Source organism: Loxodonta africana, chromosome 16 (assembly GCF_030014295.1).
Source record: "Loxodonta africana isolate mLoxAfr1 chromosome 16, mLoxAfr1.hap2, whole genome shotgun sequence".
Lineage (NCBI taxonomy): Eukaryota > Metazoa > Chordata > Mammalia > Proboscidea > Elephantidae > Loxodonta > Loxodonta africana.
Genome location: NC_087357.1, coordinates 71,443,327 through 71,464,090, shown reverse-complemented (window position 1 = coordinate 71,464,090; position 20,764 = coordinate 71,443,327). Strand labels below are relative to the sequence as shown.

General features: G+C 37.2%; 1 protein-coding gene across 3 annotated transcripts in view; it reads left to right on the top strand.

Annotated features, from left to right (window-relative positions):
* ECD (ecdysoneless cell cycle regulator) overlaps nucleotides 1-17,329 on the top strand; it is a 32,154-nt gene extending 14,825 nt beyond the window's left edge. For 2 of the 3 annotated variants that reach the window (XM_064269711.1, XM_064269712.1), the window contains exons 4-14: nucleotides 1,745-1,832; nucleotides 1,950-2,128; nucleotides 2,957-3,149; nucleotides 3,725-3,853; nucleotides 5,685-5,813; nucleotides 8,136-8,221; nucleotides 12,193-12,299; nucleotides 12,434-12,617; nucleotides 13,567-13,634; nucleotides 14,996-15,210; nucleotides 16,650-17,329. In XM_064269711.1, the coding sequence (XP_064125781.1) occupies nucleotides 1,745-1,832; nucleotides 1,950-2,128; nucleotides 2,957-3,149; nucleotides 3,725-3,853; nucleotides 5,685-5,813; nucleotides 8,136-8,221; nucleotides 12,193-12,299; nucleotides 12,434-12,617; nucleotides 13,567-13,634; nucleotides 14,996-15,210; nucleotides 16,650-16,880 (1,609 nt within the window). In that variant the 3' untranslated portion in view covers nucleotides 16,881-17,329. The remainder of the gene's footprint in view (nucleotides 1-1,744; nucleotides 1,833-1,949; nucleotides 2,129-2,956; nucleotides 3,150-3,724; nucleotides 3,854-5,684; nucleotides 5,814-8,135; nucleotides 8,222-12,192; nucleotides 12,300-12,433; nucleotides 12,618-13,566; nucleotides 13,635-14,995; nucleotides 15,211-16,649) is intronic. The other variant, XM_064269710.1, reaches the window with a different exon arrangement.
* The last annotated feature ends 3,435 nt before the right edge of the window (nucleotides 17,330-20,764 follow it).

Here is a 20,764-nt window from a genome sequence, read left to right as displayed (position 1 = left end):
CATTTCCTAGGTTGATACCTGGCTAATGTGGTCTTGAGTCCTAAATTCAGGCTGTCGTCTGATGTTGTTTGTTCTCAAACCGAAGGACACCCTTTAATAATTCTTGTAAGTTTGGTTTGGTTTTTACATATTCCCTTAATTTCTGTTTATCTGGAAATGTCCTAATTTCACCATCATATTTGAACAACAGTTTTGCAGGATATATTATTCTTGGTTGGCAGTTTTTTTCTTTTAAGGTTTTATACATGTCATCCCATCACCTTCTTGCCTGTATGGTTTCTGCTGAGTAATCAGAGCTTAGTCTTATTGTTTCCCCTCTGTATGTGAATTTTTGTTTTTCTCAAGCTGCTCTCAGGATTCTTTGTCTTTGGTTTTAGCAAGTGTGGTTATGATATGCCTTGGTGGTTTTCTTTTGGGGCCTATCCCATATGGGTTCGTTGAACTTCTTGAATGGCCAGCTTTTCATCTTTCATGATATTAGGGAAGTTTTCTATCAGCAGTTCTTCAGTGATCCTCTCTGTGTTTTCCGTTTTATCTCCCTGTTCTGGAACTCCAGTCACTTGCATATTTTTGCTTTTGATCATATCCCACGTCATTCTCAGGGTTTCCTCATTTGTCTTCATTTTTTTCTTCTGATTTTTCCTCCTCAAACAAAATGGTATCCAAGTTATTGTCTTCAGTTTCACTGATCCTGTCCTTGTTTCAAACCTGCTCTTCAGACCTTCTATGATGCTGTCCTTTTTTGAAATCTTGTTGTTTATCTTTTGGATTTCTAATTAATGTTTTTGTGTGATTTCTAGTTGTGAATTTATTTTAACATTTTGTTCCCGTATTATTTTCCTGAATTCTTCCATTGTTTTGTCTGCCTTTTCCATGGTTTTTCTATTTTTCCTCATTTTTGTCTGCTTTTTCCTTCAGTTCTTGGATAGCTCTGAATATTAGAGATTTGGATTCCTTGTTAGGTAGTTCTAGTGCCTTTTCTTCTACTGGAAAGTTATCTGGTATTTTATTTTGGACGCCTACTTGAACCATCCTGTTCTGTGTTTTTATATGTTCTGATACTATCTGCTGTCTTCAAGACATTCAGTAGTTATTTTCTTCGTTTATTGATTGTAGATTTGTTTGTTTTATCCTGCTTTTTATTTTATTTGGTCATGTCTGAGCAGACGGGCTGGGCATTCTTTGTTGTTTGCCTGTCTGTGGGCACAATATTTTTTGCCACCTTTTCCAATGTGCAGGGCGAGTTGCTCAGCTATGGTGCAGCAAGGCAGGTCCAGTGGGTGCTCTGACTCCTGCTGGGAGCTCCATGAAGCTGTCTTCCCATACTCCCTGTCCACCAGGCTCCCACAGGAGTCCAAGATGGCAAATCCATGCTGCACTTGTTAATAGGGGACTTCCATTCCGTATCTCTCCTCACTCTCTGTTCTCTGTCAGTTTCTTATTCCATTCTGTGCTTAGCTGAGTTCTTTCTCTTGTCATTTGACACTTAGGGTACCAGGATTGATGTTTGTCTTTGTTTTACTTAGGTTTTTGGGTCTTTGCTGTGAAGGGACAGTGTGGTGCTTCTGTATCTAGCGCCATGTTGGCTCTGCCTCTGACATCTTGCTTTCTTAATAGCAAACTGCACATAATACGTACTGAAATATTTACTGAGATGAAGAAAAAGAGTGTTAGAATAATATTGTTTTGATTACTAACAAATATGTCCTTTTTGAATGCAAAATTGGAACTTCTTTTGCCTTAGGATTGAAGACAATGATGGTGAATTCTTGTTAATAGAAGCTGCTGACTTTCTTCCTAAATGGTTAGAACCTGATAACAGTACCAATAGAGTAAGTATACCCAAATTCATAAAATTGTCAGAGAAGAAATCATGTTGCAGTATTTTTCATAATTTCCCTAGAATTTGCCAGTGCCAAGTATAGAAATGAACGTGTATCATCTTGTAGGTGTTTTTCCACCATGGGGAGTTGTGCATTATTCCAGCACCAAGGAAACCCAGAGCAGCATCCTGGTTCCCCGCCACAACCCCAACAATCCCACAAGCATTGCATATAATCTCAACAAACCCAGAAGAAATTTTGGCTTCGGAGTCTATACAAGCTGCTGTGAATAGGCGCATCAGAGGGTAAGAAAAATATAACCTCCTTTGCTAGTTGAGAAGGCTTTAGGTTTAGTGCACTTTGGTCTTTCATTGCATGTAGAATTTCTTTCACCTAAATTAATTCTAGTTTTCATTCTGTCTTTATTCCTCTTCATCAAATTGACTAACTAATTGAATTTATAGTATTTTCTCAGATTTTAAAACCAAGAAACAGAAATCTTTTAATTACCATCAAAAAATGTTATAATCTAGCCCAATATTTTCGCATTTTTTGACCTTAGATATTGTGGCTGAGTATTGTTTATGTCCATAAATGAAAAAAATTGAGACCTTTAAGAATGAAAACCTAAGAGAATGAAAACACAATGTGCTCAGTTTCTTCTGTGGTTCTGGTACTACGTATGGGACTCTTCGGCCTATGTGACACACTTCAGGCTTCCTTCGGAAGAGAAGGTCTTAGTCTAATAGCGTACTAGTTCAGCCATTCAATATATGAATACTGTTGTCTAGCACCATTTGGGTCTTTTAATTTTTTTACTTTGTTTCAGAATACTTTTTACCATTTTTTAGAAGAATAAACTCTGACTTTATTCTTGTTCTATAGTATACTAGTTTTTTTGTTTTGGTTTTATTGAACTGCCTTCTTTTTCTTTATTTTCCATTTTTCCCTACTTTTTTCTCTTTCCCTTTCTTCTTTCCTACAATCTTAAGTGTATACAGTATCTTTATTTTCACTTCTTTGGTTACTCTCTTAATGAAACAAGATAAGATGTCAAGGGGGACAGTAGATGGTATAAGAATTATAGATTTTTACATATAATAAAGTAAAAGCAATAATGTTATCTATCTTAGGTACCCAGAAAAAATTCAAGCCTCCCTTCATCGAGCCCACTGCTTCCTTCCAGCTGGCATTGCAGCAGTGCTAAGGCGGCGCCCCAGACTGGTGGCTGCAGCAGTCCAGGCATTTTACCTGCGGGACCCCTTTGACCTGCGAGCCTGTCGAATTTTCAAAACATTCTTACCTGATACACGAATAATGACATCGGTAATATATCTCTTTTAGTCATTTAGTTTCTCACACTGGAAGGAGAATTGAAACATTATTTGAATCGTTTGCTAGAAACAAATTAGAAATATTCCATTTGCTCATAGCAAGCTAATACACATTTTTTATTTTTGTTTTCTCCCTCCCAGTGGAAGAAGATTTGTTCGAGAGAACTGACTCCCCATTTTATACCTCAATATGTCCTAGCTGTGTTTGACCATACTTTTTGTATTTAAATTAATTATTTTCCTCTTAATAAAACATTTCATCTCTTCTAGAGAATTAATAATTATTCTTTTTATCTTCTACTCCCCCAAATGCCATATAATATAGGAACTAATGGTAAGAACTCTACCAGTGATGACCAGAAAGTAGGCAGTGAGGGAGAATTTTATGGCATTTCAATTATATCTCAATAAAGCTGTTAAAAAAAAAAGTGAATAGTTTGAGTCTTCTTTGAATTTCATCTATGAAACGAAGCTCATAAATGGAGTTATTGCCATATTTAGCTATGAAATGGTAGTCAAATTTTATTTTTGAGAGAAGACTTACATGTTTTGTGTTCCAATGCCCAGGTCACCTTCACTAAGTGTCTGTATGCACAGCTGGCACAACAAAGGTTTGTGCCAGACCGGCGGAGTGGATACCAGCTGCCACCTCCATCTCATCCCCAGTACCGAGCCCATGAATTGGGCATGAAGTTGGTAATGTTGAACCAAACATTTTATTTTCTTTTTTATGTAAAAATACTCTTAAAAACCAGTGGCACAGCACAGAAAGTCTAGGAATATGCCCAATTTATAGGTGAATGTAATAAAATTTGGCGTTTCAAATCAGAAGATAACTTGATTACTTAGTAAATGATGATAGGACAACTGGGAAGCCATCTGAAAAATTAGAATGGACTCACTCATACCTTATACCAGAATAAATTCCAGTTAGGTCAAATGTTTAAAAGTAAAAATTGAAAGAATTAAAGTTGAAAGAAAATACAGGAGAATTTTTTATAATCTGAATAGGAAAGGACTTTCTAAGTATGAATTAAAACCAGAAGCTGTAAAAGAAAAGATTGATAAATTTGACTGTATAAAAATTAAGCATTTCTTCGTGGGAAAGAAAACCAATTGCTTCTGAGTCATTTCCAACTCATGGCAATCTCATGTGTGTCAGTAGAATTGTGCTTCACAGAGTTTTCAATGGTTGATTTTTTTGCAAGTAGATCACCAGGCCTTTCTTACATGGGAAGGAAAAGCTCTATAGATAAAGTCAGAAGATACTCAACCTGAGACAGTATTATGTTTGCAACGTAAATGACAAAGAGCTGATTTCCCTATTATGTAAAGAATTCATGAGTCGTTATGAAAAAAAATAGTAACCAGTTCATAGAAAAATATTCACAAGCCATGATCAGATAGTCCACACAAAAGGAAATACAAATGACTTAATTTAAACATATTAAAAATGTTGAACCTTGCTCATAATAAAAGAAATGCAATTTAAAGCTACAGCATAATGTTTTTCACCATTAGATTGGCAAATATCAAAAATTTTTATAATATACTGAGTTGACATGGTGAGAATAGAGAAAGAGATGCTCTCGAACATTGATGGTAGAAATGTAAATTGATTCAAACTGTTAGAAGAACCATCTGGCAATATCTATCAACATTTAAAATACACACACCCTTCTGCTCAGCATTTTCACTTCTAGGAGTTTATCCACTATATGTCTTACATGTGGACAAAGATACATATATGAGAATGCTTATGACAGCATTGTTTGTAGTAGCAAAAAATTGGAAACTACCTAAATGTCCATTAGTAGGGGAATAGTTAAATAAATTATTATCTACCCACAAAGTGAGATGGATAAATTTGTATGTGCTCATATGAAGTGATCTACAAGGCATATGGTTAAGTGAAAAGAGCAAGGTGCAGAGCAGTGTGTGTGCTGCCATTCAGTGTCAAAAGGACTAGAGTATGAGGATGTACATACACGGGCACACACACACATATGCTTGTGTACGTAGATTACTTCTGAAAGGATAGGCAAGAAATTGGCAGAAGTAGTTTGTTCTAGAATGATCTAGAAGCTCCCTGTTTAAATTATTTTTCATGTGCATCTATTACTTATTTTTTAAATGTATATTTTTAATCAAAGGACTCTGTAAATGAAGTGATTCCCTTCCGTTGCTATGTCTAAGACCATGTTCAATTTTTTTTTAATTTCTGTTAGACAAGAAACCTTGTGAACCTTTTCTTAAGCAAGCAAGAAATAAGTTTAAATTTCCCGTTTTATAATTGGCAGGAAAAGAATCTCTTTGAAGAGAGAGAAGATTCTTTATTTTGTACTATTTGCTTTACCTTTATAGTTTTAAGTAATTATAGAGATTAAAAAATTTGGAAATAAATTCAAATTCTTCATAAAGTCCAAAAAGTTATATAAACGTTCACATGTCCATGTGTCTAGTCACCTAGTTCTTGAGTGGAGCTAAATGAATCAAAGTAACTTAATAAAAATTCTATCTCATTTAGGCTCATGGATTTGAGATCCTGTGCTCCAAAAGTAGCCCACATTTTTCTGACTCCGAGAAATCCCTCGTTACTACTTCACCACTGTGGCCTGGCTTCCTTGACAGTCTGAAGAAGAATGATTACTTTAAGGTAGGACTTATGCTGTATATTTTTTAAGTGTACATTTCAGGGAAAATCAAGGTAGTGATTTAAAATCCTACGGTCAATATGTAGTATATAACACAACAGGAGAAGATGGTTCATTGGTACACTACACAACTTAAGGTCCTTTGAAGTTGGTAATGAGGGAGTGTCTATGAACTGTTTTCAGTATTTTAGAAAAACTAATATCATCTTTACCGAATGATAAAAGTTAATGTTTATATCAGATGAGCAGTTTGCACAGATTGGTAAGACAAACATGAAGTCACCAAATAGATAAATTAGTAAGAACATGGATAAAAGATTACAAAAAGACAATTAATGGACTTATCTATAAACATTCATCCTCACTAGTAGTAAAGGTATGCATTTGAAGACAATAATGAAAACTATATCCAAACACTTTGAGGAACTGAGTTACTGGAGCTGAGGGCTGGGAACCATGTCTTGGGGGACATCTAAGTCAATTGGCATAAAGTAATTCATTAAAAAAAAAAAAAAAATGCTCTACATCCTGCTTTGGTGAGTAGCGTCTGGAGTCTTAAAAGCTTGGGAGTGGCCATCTATTGGTCCCATCCTGTTCAGAGCAAAGGAGAATGAAGAAATCCAAAGATACAAGGAAAATATTAGTCCAGAGGACCAATGGACCACATGAACCACAGTCTCCACCAGCCTGAGCCCAGAACAACTAGATGGTGCCTGGCTACCACCGGCAAATGCCCTGGCAGGGATCCCAATAGAAGGTGGTGGACAGAGTGGGAGAAAAATGTAGAATGAAATTCAAATTCACAAAAATAGACCAGCTTTACTGGTCTGACAGGGACTGGAGGAACCCCCGAGACTATGGCCCCTGAACACCCTGCTAACTCAGAACTGAATCTATTCCTAAAGTTCACTTTTCAGCCAAAGACTAGACAGGCCTATAAAACAAACAGTAACACATGTGAGGAACGTGCTTCTTAGTTCAATCAAGTATATGAGACCAAATGGGCAACACCTGCCCAAAAGCAACGATGAGAAGGCAGGAAGGGACAGGAAAACTGGGCAATTGCACATGGGGAATCCAGGATGGAAATGGAAAGGGGGAGAGTGCAGAGATATGGTGGGGATTGCAACCAATGGCACAAAACAATATGTGTATAAATTTTTAAATGAAAAACTAATTTGCGTGATAAACTTTCACCTAAAACACAATTAGAAAAAGAGTGAAAACTGTTTTTTACCTATATAAAAAGGATATGAATGACACTTAGTGTTGTTGAGTGTATGGTAAAATTAATACTCCCATGCATTGTTTGTAATGTTATAAATTGGTGGAACCTTATTGGAAAGTAATTTGGTAGTGTTTTCCAAGAGTTATAGAAAAGTCCAAACAAAAAAAAAAAAACAAAGACAGGTCCAACCATGACTCAGAAATTCACTTTAAATAATCTATTTTATGAAAACATCTAAAGAGTGGAAAAGTCCATAAAATATGATTATAAAGACCATATGGCAATATGAAAAGTGCTTATTATAGTATATTTTTTAAAGAATATAAAATACAAAGTATGACTGCCATTAAAAACATGTATAAAAAACAGAAATGATAGTTCTGGTGGAATTATGCTACTTTTTGGTTCTATTTGGCAAACTTTCTGTAATGCTTTGTTTTGTAACTTAATTACTAATTACACCACATCTCACTTACCAAGATATTAGGTTCTAAAGACCAGGTTGTTAGGTGAAAATCAGGGTTAGCTGAAAATGGAGGATCGCCACATCAGATCACAGAATGGAGGATGACTACATCGTTACACAAATGCCAATTTACATCATTACATAACTGCCAAACCATGGAGAATCATGGCCCAGACAAGTTGACACATAACCTTAACCATCATAGCCAGTGTTACTCTTGCTGCCAGACTATGTCATTAATGTGCAAAATAGTCGGACAGTAGCTTTTTTACTATTGTCGTAATGTGAAATGTCAGATAGCAAGATAGTTGATAAGTGAACTGTAGGTGTAATTATGTCTTAATTTTAACTAAATACTTTTTTAAATGGTAATAAACCTTCCAAATTGGAAAGAGTTAGGAATTAGAATAAAAGGATTAGGAACTACTACATCTAGCCTAGTCCCCTCATTTGAAGAAACTGGAACCCAAACAAAGACATTAATGACAAAACAGGGAGTAAGATTTGAGCCTCATGTTTCCTGAGCAAAATATTATATCATACACTGCCTCCCTGAAAGTTGCTGGCACACAGGTTAGTGTACTGACACCATGTAGATAACGTTCTGATAGACTGTCATTGCTTTTTAAGGAACTGATAGAAGGCTCTGTTCAGTACCAAGAAAAGCTAGAAATGGCAAAGAACTACTTTCAGCTCTCAGTAAACCGGCCAGAAAGGTGAGTTTATCACTGCCTAAACATAGCAGAGTGGTAGCTTGCCAGGAGTTAAGGAGTTACTTACTCTTGAGATAGGTGCAGAAGTTGGAGTTCCCATATTTAAACAGATCACGGCAAGCAACAGCAGAGTGACTGGTGAAGGGGCTGGGATTCGGGGAGAGGACATGTTCTACAGAAGATTGCTGGCAGTGACAGGTCTAATAATAATAATGAAAAATAGCTAATGTTTATTGAATGTCAGTCACTCTAACTCATTAATTCCCCCTCATAGCCCTGTGAAGTAAGTACTATTATTATTCCCATTTTATACCTGGAAAAGCTGAGGCCAAGAGAGATTAAGTAATCTGCCTGAGGTCACAAACTAATAAGTGACAGACCTAGGATTTGAACCTAGGAAGTTTGCTATTGAGACATGTGCTTGATTTCTATAGGAGTTCTGGGCTATGGTTAGCTATTTTAGGTGGGGCTGAAACAGAGGAAACAGCAGGCATTTTGCCTCCAAATCAAATCTCAACCTACGTGCCATGTATTTCCCGGAGGAAAAAAAGAAATGAACACAGGGTGGGAAGGAAATGGCACCCCTTTAAAATTCAGTAAAGTCGAGTTTCAGTTCTGGAAATGGTAGAGTAACTTATATTGAACTATGTTCCTATCAGTTACAATTACAAACCCTGGACAAAATAAAAAACAATTGTTTGAAGACCCTGGAGAGCAGTAAAAACAGGCAGAAATGGGGAGGTCCCCATTTATCTGATTTGTCCCCTGGGAGCACTTCACAGTGTGTATGGCGTGAGGGACTAGAGCTCAAGCAGAAAGCACAGTCTTAGGCTGAGGAATCAAAGGTCAGAATTTGGTATTGGAAAAAATTCCATTTATGGTCACAAATTTGAATTTGAGATGCTTATAGCTATTAGATGATATGAGAGAAAGACCTTTGTATATTCTGGTTTAAAAGGTCCTGAGTTGTGTGTGTGCGTGTTATTTTTGTTTGGGTTCTTTTTTGTGAGTCAATCTGTTCTGGTTTTGCACTCCAGCTTACCACTTAGATTGCCACCTGAATGGTTTGCCAACATCTCAAACGCCACATCTTCACGCACTACAATATGCTTTGAAGTCTGTGAACAAGGTTGCTGCCGAGAGAGCTCTTACTTCACAGCTTTCTGTGAAATGTTAATGCGCCTTTGTCCCACTCCCATCAGTTTTGTGGCAGTAATTGGTGGAAAAGAGGATGCCATCTTAGGGGATCCTTTAAGAAAATTTGAGGGAGGAAGTTAGAAGAGTGATGGCGACGATCCTTATAGTTAGGAAAATCCCCCAGATGATTCTGATACACCCTTAGGGGACCACTCCCCTGTTGAGAGGCATTAGCAGACCGTCTGGGGTTAGAGTGAAGTTAAGAAAGTAGAAAGACTCAGTTTGTAGGAGAGTTAGGGCTCCTCTTGATACCGCTGAGGGTGTGGAGGCCTTCCAGACTCGGTGGGTCCTTGTCTTTCTCTTGTAAGAATACACAGAAGAGACAATTTTGGATTCAGCTCTAACAGGTTTATTTTACTTGTGACAAGTAAAAGGAGTCAGTGGTGGGTCGTGCCTCTCCAAAAGACTGACTCGAAAAGGAAAGCAAGGCTAGGGCTTATATGGGTTTGGTGGAGACAACAGAGTAATGAATATTTACTGGGTTTCTCTCAAGGGGCGGGTACTTCTCAGAATGGTGGTGCACATTAATTAGGTCACACGCGCATCTGGAATCCAAGATGGAATCTGCTGATATTCAAGATGGAGTCCTCTTGGCAGCCCTTGGCATCACTTATTATGGGATATAGCGCAGGTGCACTAATCTTTGGCACTATGTCACCCTCTTTGGTGGGCTAAGGAAGGTTAAACAGCGGTCACACTTTGTTCTTCTGTACATGTGAAGCCTGTAAAGGGGGAAGGGACTAGAAAAACACTAAGAAGGAGGTAGTAATTCACGGGTTGTTTTAAACTTATTTGACACGGTGTGGTTCTTGTTTACCCAACTTCTAGATGGTAATCTTTTAACAGCTCTTTTGTTCCACCAGTACAGTTAACCCTATCTGTCTCATTCTAATTAAATAAGATAGGTTGGTGGTTGGGTGGCTCTTTTTTTTTAAATAATAAAGTTTATTTGTTGTTGTAAAAGTAGCAAATTCATTCATTATATCACATACAGAAAGGTGTAAGAAAGAAAAAACGTATACCAAAGAATCAATCAGTGTTACCATTTTGGTTTTCTGCCTTCCAGGGTTTTTTTCCCTTACCCAGTTGATTTTTTTTTTAATTTATATATTCCAAATAAAATTTTTAATACCTTTTTTTATTGTGGTAAACATATGGGTAACAAAACATTTGCCATTTCAACAATTTTCACCTGTAAAGGTCAGTGCGTGTCAAATTTTTCTAATAGGCTCAGCCAAAGATTAGACAGGTCTGTGGGGCCAACACTAACTCATGTGAGGGATGTGCTTCATAGTTCAATCGTGTATACAACACTAATGGGCCCACCAGCCCAAAAGCAAAGACAAGAAAGCAGAAGGGGACAGGAAAAATGGACGAATGGAAGCGGGGAACCTGGGATGGAGAAGGGGAGAATGTTGATACTTTGCAGGGTTGGCAACCAATGACACAAAAATATTGTGTATTAACTGTTTAATGAGAAACTAATTTGCTCTGTAAACTTTCACCTAAATCACAATAAAAAAAAGGAAAAAAATTCTAATAGACCTTTTTTTTTTACAATGTGACTATTTTTAACAAGGTGTGCAAATATTTTTAAAGAAAATGAGTACAAGCCCATTATGCAACCTTGATTTACACCATTCAAATAGTTTAGACAGGATTCCATCAATTTATATAACGCTGGTCTCTTTTTACCTGGAACAACAGAGAAAGAAGGAGAGTCAAGAATAGGAGGAAGATATGGAATGTGTGGCTAATTGCCTCCATGAACAACTAACTACCTCCTTTGTCATGAAACCAGACGAACTGGATGGTGCCCAGCTACCATTACTGAACATTTTGATCAAAGATTTCATAGAAGGACCCTGATCAAAAGGGTCAAAATACAGAACAAAATTTCCAATCCTCATGGACTCCAGACTTCCTGGAGCCATGAAGGTTGGATGAATCCCTGAAACTATTGCCCTGAGATAATCTTTAAACCTTAAACCAAAAATAATCCCCTGAAGTCTTAAAACAAAAGAACATTTTAGCTTAAAAAAGGGCTGCCTTGAGCATTATGCTCTTTTAAGAATTATCTATATGGGATCAAATAGACAACAGCAACTCGAAAGATTGGATAGAAACCTTAGGGGCCAGTGAATTTATGTTAATGAGGGAGAAACAACTCAGAAAAGAATGATAATGGTTGTACAACTTGAAGAATGTAACCAATGTCGGTAAACGGTACATGTAGAAACTGTTGAATTGGCGTATGTTTTGCTGTGTATATCTTTGGGCTCTGGTTTCCTCATCTGTAAAACAGAATTACTACCTCCTCATAATAGTAATTAGAGAACTAAGTAAGAAAATGTATTTATAGTGCTAGCCTGGCACATAATAAATGCTGGATAAATTTTTAGCTCATACTTTCCCTCTGGATCTTCTTTTCCTCACATGTAAACTGAACGGGTTTTACTAGATCAGTGGCTTCATGCTGGTTCCATGGAGCCCTAGGGATCTGCCGCTAAACCAGAGTGGAGGGCAAAATAGCTAGGTCTCTGAGCCTCCAACCTCCACTGCAGCCAAGCATTTTTTCTTTGAACTCTTCTATGTTTTAGAGTTCCTGGTCTTCTATATTTTAGAGTTCCTAGTAAAATTTGATTGGGAAAAGAGGTCTGATAACTAAAAAAGTTTTAAAAAACATTATTAGACTAGATAATTCCTTATACTATGTTTTTTGGAATGACTATTCTAGGCTCATATAAAGAAATACCCATGTCTTTTATTTTATGTAGCTCTCTTGCTATGAGCCCAGGTGAAGAAATCTTAACCTTATTACAGACAACGCCATTTGACATAGAAGACTTTAAAAAAGAAGAAGCTAATCTTCCCCCTGAGGATGGTAAGTGAGGGACCAGGACAGAGTGGCAGGGCTAGAAAGAATTAAAACATCCCACTAAGTCTCTCAGTACCCTTCCCTGAGAGCACCTGTCATCTGACTGTAGTATGGCAATGTCATGCTTTCTCCTTTCTCAGATGACCAGTGGTTAGAGCTCTCACCGGATCAGCTGGATCAGCTCCTGCAGGAAGCTGCTGGCAAAAGAGAGTCAGAGCCCATTTCCAAGGGAGAAGAGCAGGACTATGACTTAACTCAAGTCTCAGAGAGCATGAAAGCTTTCATATCGAAAGTCTCAACCCACAAGGGAGCAGAACTACCTCGGTATATACTTTGCGTTGAAGTGTAATTATCTAAATAGTAATAACCCAAATGTTGAAGTCATTTAATTATTGCCATTTCCACTCTTTTTAAATGAAGGAGTCATATTATTTTGTTTCCCTCTTTTGGTGCCTAGTACGGCGCTAACTTACTTACCTGGTTTCAGACTTCTAGCAGGCTCATCCTTTGCAATCTTTGGAGTAAGTCAGAAAGACCATTCAAAAGACTTAAAAGCCACAATCCCAGAGCCCTACAGAGAAACCGTGTACTTCACTCCTTAGACTTTATTCACACTCATGGACTCATAATATCTAGTTCTCAACAAGCTCAGACTTCCGATCTCCCACTCCACAGCAGTTTGGAAGCAACAGACTCAAAGAGGGAGAAAGGAATCTGCTGGAGACAAAGGGTAACTGTAGAAGAATTATTAATTACACTAAGTAATAGGAGAAAAAAGGTAGATAGACCAGTCACTGTACAGGAAATATGTCTTTGTTAGTGTTGATGCTCTTGACCCTCATGAAAAGAGTAAAATTTATGTTCAGTATTTTCTCTTTAAGAAAGCAGAGATGAGGGAAGCTATGTCCCTATTTATTTGTTAAGTTTTGGTTCTTAAAGAGAGAGACTTTATTTAACCCAGATAAACACCGTTGCTAGTGCTAGATATATGTTGTGGGGGCGAAGGGTGGCTAGGTCCTAAAGTCAGCGTAAATTACAGGTGCGTAAACAAGGTGCAACTTCTGCTTTTCTTTCATCAGACTTTCCCATTTCTGCTGCCCTGCAAGGCATGTCAGCATGGGAATTCTTAAAAATTTAAACTAATTTTTCTTGCTGTGCCTCTTTTGTAATTGTATCTCTGATAGTTTCCCTAAGAATAGCAGCACATAAGAAAAAGTTTTGAAGAATTGTGTTCAGGATAAGTTCATTGTCTTTTTTCCCTTTAATCTTGCAGAGAACCTTCTGAGGCTCCAATCACTTTTGATGCAGATTCTTTTCTCAACTATTTTGATAAGATTTTAGGTAAGTTACCGTGTGGCGTTTACTTTCATTTTGAAACTGTAAGTCGCATAACTGTTGCTGGAGCATTGGATCTCTTGGAAGTCAGAATATTTGGTTTCTCTTTATGGTTTTGATTGCTTTCAACCATGGTATTACTGCCCTATTGAATGAGTTTGCAGAGGGTGTCTAGCTCAGTGCGTGACATAGTAGCTGCTCAGTACTATGGTTGAATGAATAAATGTTGTATGTTTAGGTAGGGTTTTACTTTGGCTCACAGATCATACTGCTTTTTCTCTTTAGACTTATTGTATTTACAAATCAATAAGAAAAAGACAAATAGCCCAATGGAAAACAGATAAAATTCCACAAAGGATATGAACAGGCAGTTCACTAAGGAAGAGATATAAACAGTCAATAAATGCTTGAAAATAGTCAAATGTCATTAATAAGTAAATGCAAAATAAAAATAAGAACTTATTTTTTTGCCCATCAAATTGACACAAATTTAAAAGATTGATAATACCCAGTTTTCTCAAGGGTCAGAGGATGAGTACTGTCAAACTCTGAGGATGGAGGAGTGAAAAGTTGCCTTTTTGCAGAGCAGTTTTGGCATTCTAGAATGACAGTTTTGTGATTTAGCAATTTTACTTTCAGGAATTTACTCTGAAAAAGATGTATGTTGAAATTGGCTATGTTCCGTTTTTGTTTTTAAATATATGTCTAAGATGGTTATTGTAACATTTTAGTAGCAAAAATTAGAGTATCCTAAATGTTCACCAGGAGGGAAATGGTTAAATAAATCATGGTACATCCCTACTGTGAAATACTATGCAGCCTTTATTAAAGAATGAGGTCCGTCTATACAGTCTGATAGAGAAGGACTTCCAAGGTTTGTAAATAAGTGAAAAAGCAAAACATTTGTATAAATATATTATGATATCATCTATGTAAGAAAGAAAACTATGCATTTATATCTATATGTATACACAGAACCACATAGACAAAGCTCAGGACATCCACCACACTGTTAAAAGATACTTACACCTCCAAGAAGAGTGTGAGATGTGAGGCGATATATCTGTGTGGCTTGAAGGTTTACATCAAAATGTATTCATGTATTATGTAGTTTTTAATTTTTTTTTAATTTTAATCAATTGGATATATATACATATTTTTAAAGCTGAATCTTTCTACTCAACCTGTGTGCTTTTCTGCCAATATCTGCCAGCATTACTGTTTTATGGAAGGGATTTTTATCAAGCCATCTAGCTGTGTAAATTGATCCCTTTCTGTGGGTAACATGCTAATTCTTTTGAGAGGTGTAATCATAAAAAAAAAAAAAAAAACTACTAAGTGGCTCTTTCTTTTTGGTGGTGGTGAAGGCCCAGGGCCTCATGCATCCGATTCGGATGATCTCGATGAAGAAGACTTTGAATGTTTAGACAGTGACGATGACTTGGACCTTGAAACCCAAGAGCCTGGAGAAGAAGCATCTCTGAAAGGAACTGTTGATGATCTGAAGTCATACATGGCCCAGATGGACCAGGAACTAGCACACACCAGCATTGGCAAAAGTTTCACCACCCAGAAGCAAGTGGTACGTGTGTTTTTAACCTCTTTTCCTTGCTGAGTCTGTTACGAGGAATAGCTAAGACCATATTTTGTCTAAGTTTTTTCTTTTTCATTTTCCTTTTTTGTTGTTTGTAATTTGATTTAAAATAAATAAGAATCTCAGTGTTTTTCCTAACTCTGGTAGGATGAAGGACTATTAACTGTATTTTTCTACAAATAAATTTAATTATATTATTTATTCTATCAGGATTTAAAATGAAAAGTTATGCAATATGTTCAAGTTAGGACATAATTACATACCACTACTACTAAGAACTTAAGTTCATTTTTTGAAAAGAGGATCTTAAATATCCAAGTAACTTTCTAGTCTTAGTACTGTTTTCTTTATGTTTCCCTAATTTAAAGCCAATTTAGAACTCATCTTCCACTCAGGTTTTTATCCTAGTTTGTATGCCAGCGCTGACAGGCCAACACTATCTAATCCTAGACAGAGGAATAGGCAAAGAACATGTACCCTGGAGTCTTTTGGAGGAATGTTTGAAAGCCAGCACAGTCATCCACTGTGAATTTATCCTTCAACCAATAACCTCACACTGTAGAATTATCAGAGAACCAAATGAGACAACAGTGAAATCCATACTAAGCCCTTAATTAAGGTTCACTCCCCTAACTTTGATCATCGAAACCACATTTAAAACTATGATTACTTCCAGTGTTGTTCCCAAAACCAAACAGAAACCATACTTTAGATTTATCTAAAGTGGTATTTGTTAAATTTTAATGTGAATATGAACCACCCACAATTTTGTTAAAATATAGATTCTCATCAGGTAGGTCTGGAATGAGGCCTGGGATTTTCCATCTCTAACACTCTCGAGTGATGCAGATGCTATTGGTCCACAGACCATGGTTTGAGTAGCAAAGATATAAAGGTCTATACATAAAGCTACTGTCTTTTTAAATACTTTCCCTAACCTGTAAAATCAAAGACCAAGTAACAATTCAGAGTCTTTATGGTTGGAAACCCCACAAGGCCTCAGGTTTTTACTTTAAGCTTTCTTTTGGCAGGGATGAATCTAGCTTCTTTCATTTAGAATAAAATTTAGATTGTCTTTTATTTTTCATGCTAATTTTTATGTTGACATCTTTTAAAATTCTTAGCAAGTTACAAATGCACCTTCTTAACTCTGGTTATCTCCTTTGGCCTATTTCAAAATGGAGGAGAAATTAATTCAATTTGTAAAAACTTTTCCTAGAAAAAAGTGTGTTACAGCCTAGAACTGAATTTTAGTATGAATGTTAAATTACATGGTTTATTAACTTCATTTTCACTATCAGGATAAGAAATTTTCTTTTTAATTTGGAGTTTAAATTTGCATTGTTGCTTAGTTACCTTTTTATTGTAACTACCATCCAACCTAGTGGGACCTCATCACATGGTTTTCTTTTCCCTCTGTGAACAAGGAGCCTCTATCCCAGACTACCAGTAACAATTCAGATGAGGAGGACTCTGGTGCAGGGGAGTCTGTTATGTCACCTGTGGACGTGGACCTGAACCTGGTTTCAAATATACTGGAATCTTACAGCTCCCAAGCTGGGCTGGCAGGACCTGCTTCCAACCTTTTACAAAGCATGGGAGTGCAGCTGCCTGACAACGCCGATCACAGACCCTCAAGTAAGCCTACGAAACATTAAAACGCACCCAGCATCTCTTTTTCCTTCTTAAATAAATATCGAGTCTGATTGTATTCAATTCTATTTCAGGTTTCTTATTTAGTAAAAATGTTTCTTCATTACAAGTTTCACTGGCTGACTTTCCCCTGCGAGTCCCAGATATTGCCACCTGTGCACAATCTTTGTGATCTCACCTCTGAGCTGCACAAAGCTTTTGAAATCAGTAGAATAGAGAGAACTGAGGCCCTAGAACATTCCCTAAATTGAGGAAATTTACACACCCTATGAGTCGGAATCGACTCGACAGCACTGGGTTTGGTTTTTTTTTGGTATGTTAAGGACACAGCGAACTGCAGTGCACCCTCAGCATGTATGCACCCGCGTGACCACCATGTAAATCAAGACCTTGAACTTACTTTTTTTATAACAGCTTTATTGAGATATAACTCACACAGCATAAAGTTTACCCTTTTAAGGTGTGCAATTCCGTAAGAAAAGAATCTAGCAATTAATCATTAAAAAGATAAGAGTTTCATAAGATTCAGAAATTAAATGCTAGTCCACAAGCATTCAATTTTTGAATCTTACTAAAAAGAAAATGTAGTTTTTAAAAAGATACTGTTTATCCAAGCTGAAACAGTTTGAACATCAAAAAGAATAATGACAGTAATTTATTGAAAAACATTAAGCATATAAAAGCCCTTGAGTTCATAATGATGCACAAAGAGTATCAAAAGAGAGATTCAAGGAGGTAAAAATATTGAAAGAGAAAGGGCTTCTGATCACCAGTAGAAGTAATTAGGGCATCAACTTCTTCCTCTGAAAACTGCCCGTTAAAGAAAAACAACTAAGTACTTATTATGCCTTTTCTGTAGGAAATCAGATAGCACTTATAATCAGGGAAAGTCTTAACAGAAAAACTACCTAACATTGAAGGAATCACAGAAGATCACCATTTCTCAACTCTTAAAGAAAGAATTGATTTCTGATATATTTAGATAAAGAACTGGTGGAGAACTTTAACATGGAAGAAATCAGGCTGGTACAACCTAAACCCACTGATCACAAAAAAGTGGGAAAACCAGGTATTACATGCCTACTGGAGCCCCGGTGGAAACCCTGGTGGTGTAGTGGGTAAGAGCTACAGCTGCTTACCAAAAGGTCAGCAGTGTGAATCTACCAGGCAGTCCTTGGAAACCGTATGGGGCAGTTCTACTCTGTCCTATAGGATTGCTATGAATCAGAATCAACTCAATGGCAACGGGTTTGGTTTTTTTTTTTTTTTTTTTTTTTTGAGCCCTGGTGGTGCAGTGGTTAAGAGCCTGGCTGCTAACCATAAGGCTGACAGTTCGAATCCACCAGTGGCTCCTCGGAAACCTTATGGAGCAGTTCTACTCTGTCCTACAGGATTGCTATGAGTTAGAATCGACTCAACAGCAATAGGTTTGGTTTTTTGGTTTACCGATATGATACAATATGAAGTACACAGTACTGCTTTAGAAATATTCTTGCCAAGAAGGTGGACCTATTTATTCCCATCCTATTCTCTATTCCCATCTTCCAGCTTACAGAAAATCTGAGAAGAAAGAGTGATAACATGAAGAAGTAACGGGCAAATCCAGAATGTAGAACATAATACAAAACAACTGACCCAGTTTTTTCCACAAGTGAATAGCACTTACAAAAGGAAAAGAAAAAAGAAGATACACTACAAACAAGTATAATGTGTAGACTTTGTTTGGATCCTGATTTGAACAACCAACCATAAATAGTCATTTTTGAGATAATAAGGGAAATTTGGATATTAGTTAATACAAAATAATTATCATTAGGCCTGATAGTGGCATTTGGCTGATATAAGAAAATGGTCATTTATTAGAGATGCATACTGAATTATGTAGGGGTAAAATTATATGTTTGTGATTTGCTTTAAAATACATAAGCCAAAAAAGAAGAAAAAGGGATAAACAAGGTAATAACGATGGCTATGTTGTTATTGTTAGCTGCCACTGAGTCAGCCCCCAGCTCATGCTGATACTACGCACAGCGGAACCCAAAACACTGCCAGTTCCTGCACCACCCCGACGGTGGATTGCAGACCGGACCACTGTGATGCATAGGGTTTTCACTGGCTGATTTTCAGAAGTAGATCACCAAGGCTTCCTTCCTAGTCCATCTTAGTCTAGAAGCTCTGCTGAAACACGTTCGGCATCAGAGCAATACGCAAGCCTCCATATGGGGATTTGTTCTACTAATCTCAAAAACATTAAAAATACCATTTACAATAACAAGAACTATGAGGAGACAAGGAACTCAAGCAGGGCAGGTCTGTTGCTAACAGTGAATGTCTGACCCATCAAAAAGCTAAGAATCGGTTAAGTTGACAAATGGCCAAAACTAGTGAGCTGGGGACCAAGCCCTACACTGAAATTCAGGAAGTGCTCTTGGCTACAACCCTCTCAAGTACCCCAGGATCCCCAACAAAAGTTTGTAGTCAAAATTAGGAAATGTAGGTCAAAGTTCTGCTCTGGTGCGCTGGTTTGCCCTTGTAAGGGTCACAGTAAATTCAGCTTGCACCAGAGACAGTATATGGGCTGGACTGCTGAAACTGTCTGTGGTCTACACCTTAGTGGGCTGAGTCAGATCCCTACCAGCGGGTCTAAAAAGTTGACCCAGGTAGATATGTTGGGCTGTGAGCAAGTAAAAACACACTAATGATACTTCATTTTTTAAGTTTTGTTGTTGAGAATATACACAACAAAACATATACCAGTTCAACAGTTTCTACACGTACAATTCAGTGATACTGATTATGCTTTGAGTCGTGCAGCCATCCTCATCCTCCTTTTCTGAATTGTTCCTCCTCCATTAACATAAATTCACTACCCACTAAGGTTCCTGTCCAGTCTTTTGAGTTGCTGTTGTCAATTTGATTCCATTTAGATAGTTCTTAAAAGAGCATAATGCAAGCTGGTTGAACGGACACAGGAAATCCAGGGTAGAAAGGAGGAGTGTGCTGTCACATTACAGGGAAGCAACTAGGGTCACACAACAATGTGTGAATAAATTTTTGTATGAGAAACTAACGAACTGTAAACTTCCACTAAAAGCACAATTAAAAAAAAAAAAAGCATAAGGCTCAAGGCTGACATTCTTTAGTAGTTGTGCTAAATTATTATTTGGTTTAAAGAAGACTTTGGATATCTTTGGTTTAAGATTTGAAGATTATCTCAGGGCAATAGTTTCAGGGGTTCATCCACCCTGTGTGGCTCCAGAAACTTCTGGGTCCTGTGAGAATTTAAAATTCTGTTCTGCATCTTATTTCTTTTTATCGGGATTCTTCTATAAAATCTTTTGATCAAAATGTTCACCTACTGCTACCTTTTTATAGAGGATATTGTTGGTGCTTTATATGATGCTAATTCTATCATAAAGAGTTACTGTAAAATTGTGGGGTTATTCTTATAAGTTTAAAAAAAGGTTTAGAAGGCACTTCATATACAGCTTCACCAGAGATGCCTCTCCACTGATACTGTGCTTGTCTAAATTTAATTAAAAAACAAAAAAATAGTTGCATCGATTCCAACTCATGGTGACCTCATGTGTGTGCGAGTAGAACTGCTCCATACGGTTTTCAATGGCTAATTTTTCTAAAGTAGATCACCAGGCCTTTCATCCGAGGTACGTCTGGGTGGACACAAACCTCCAACCTTTTGGTTAGCAGCTGAGCAGATTAACTGTACTACCTGTTGTTGTTAGGTGCCATTGACCCTATGTACAACTGAATGAGACACTGCCCGGTCCAGCACCATCCTCACAGTCATTGCTATGTCTGAGCCCATTGTACTACCTAGGGACTCCATTTAATACACACACAAAAAAAGCAAACCCATTGCCGCTGAGTC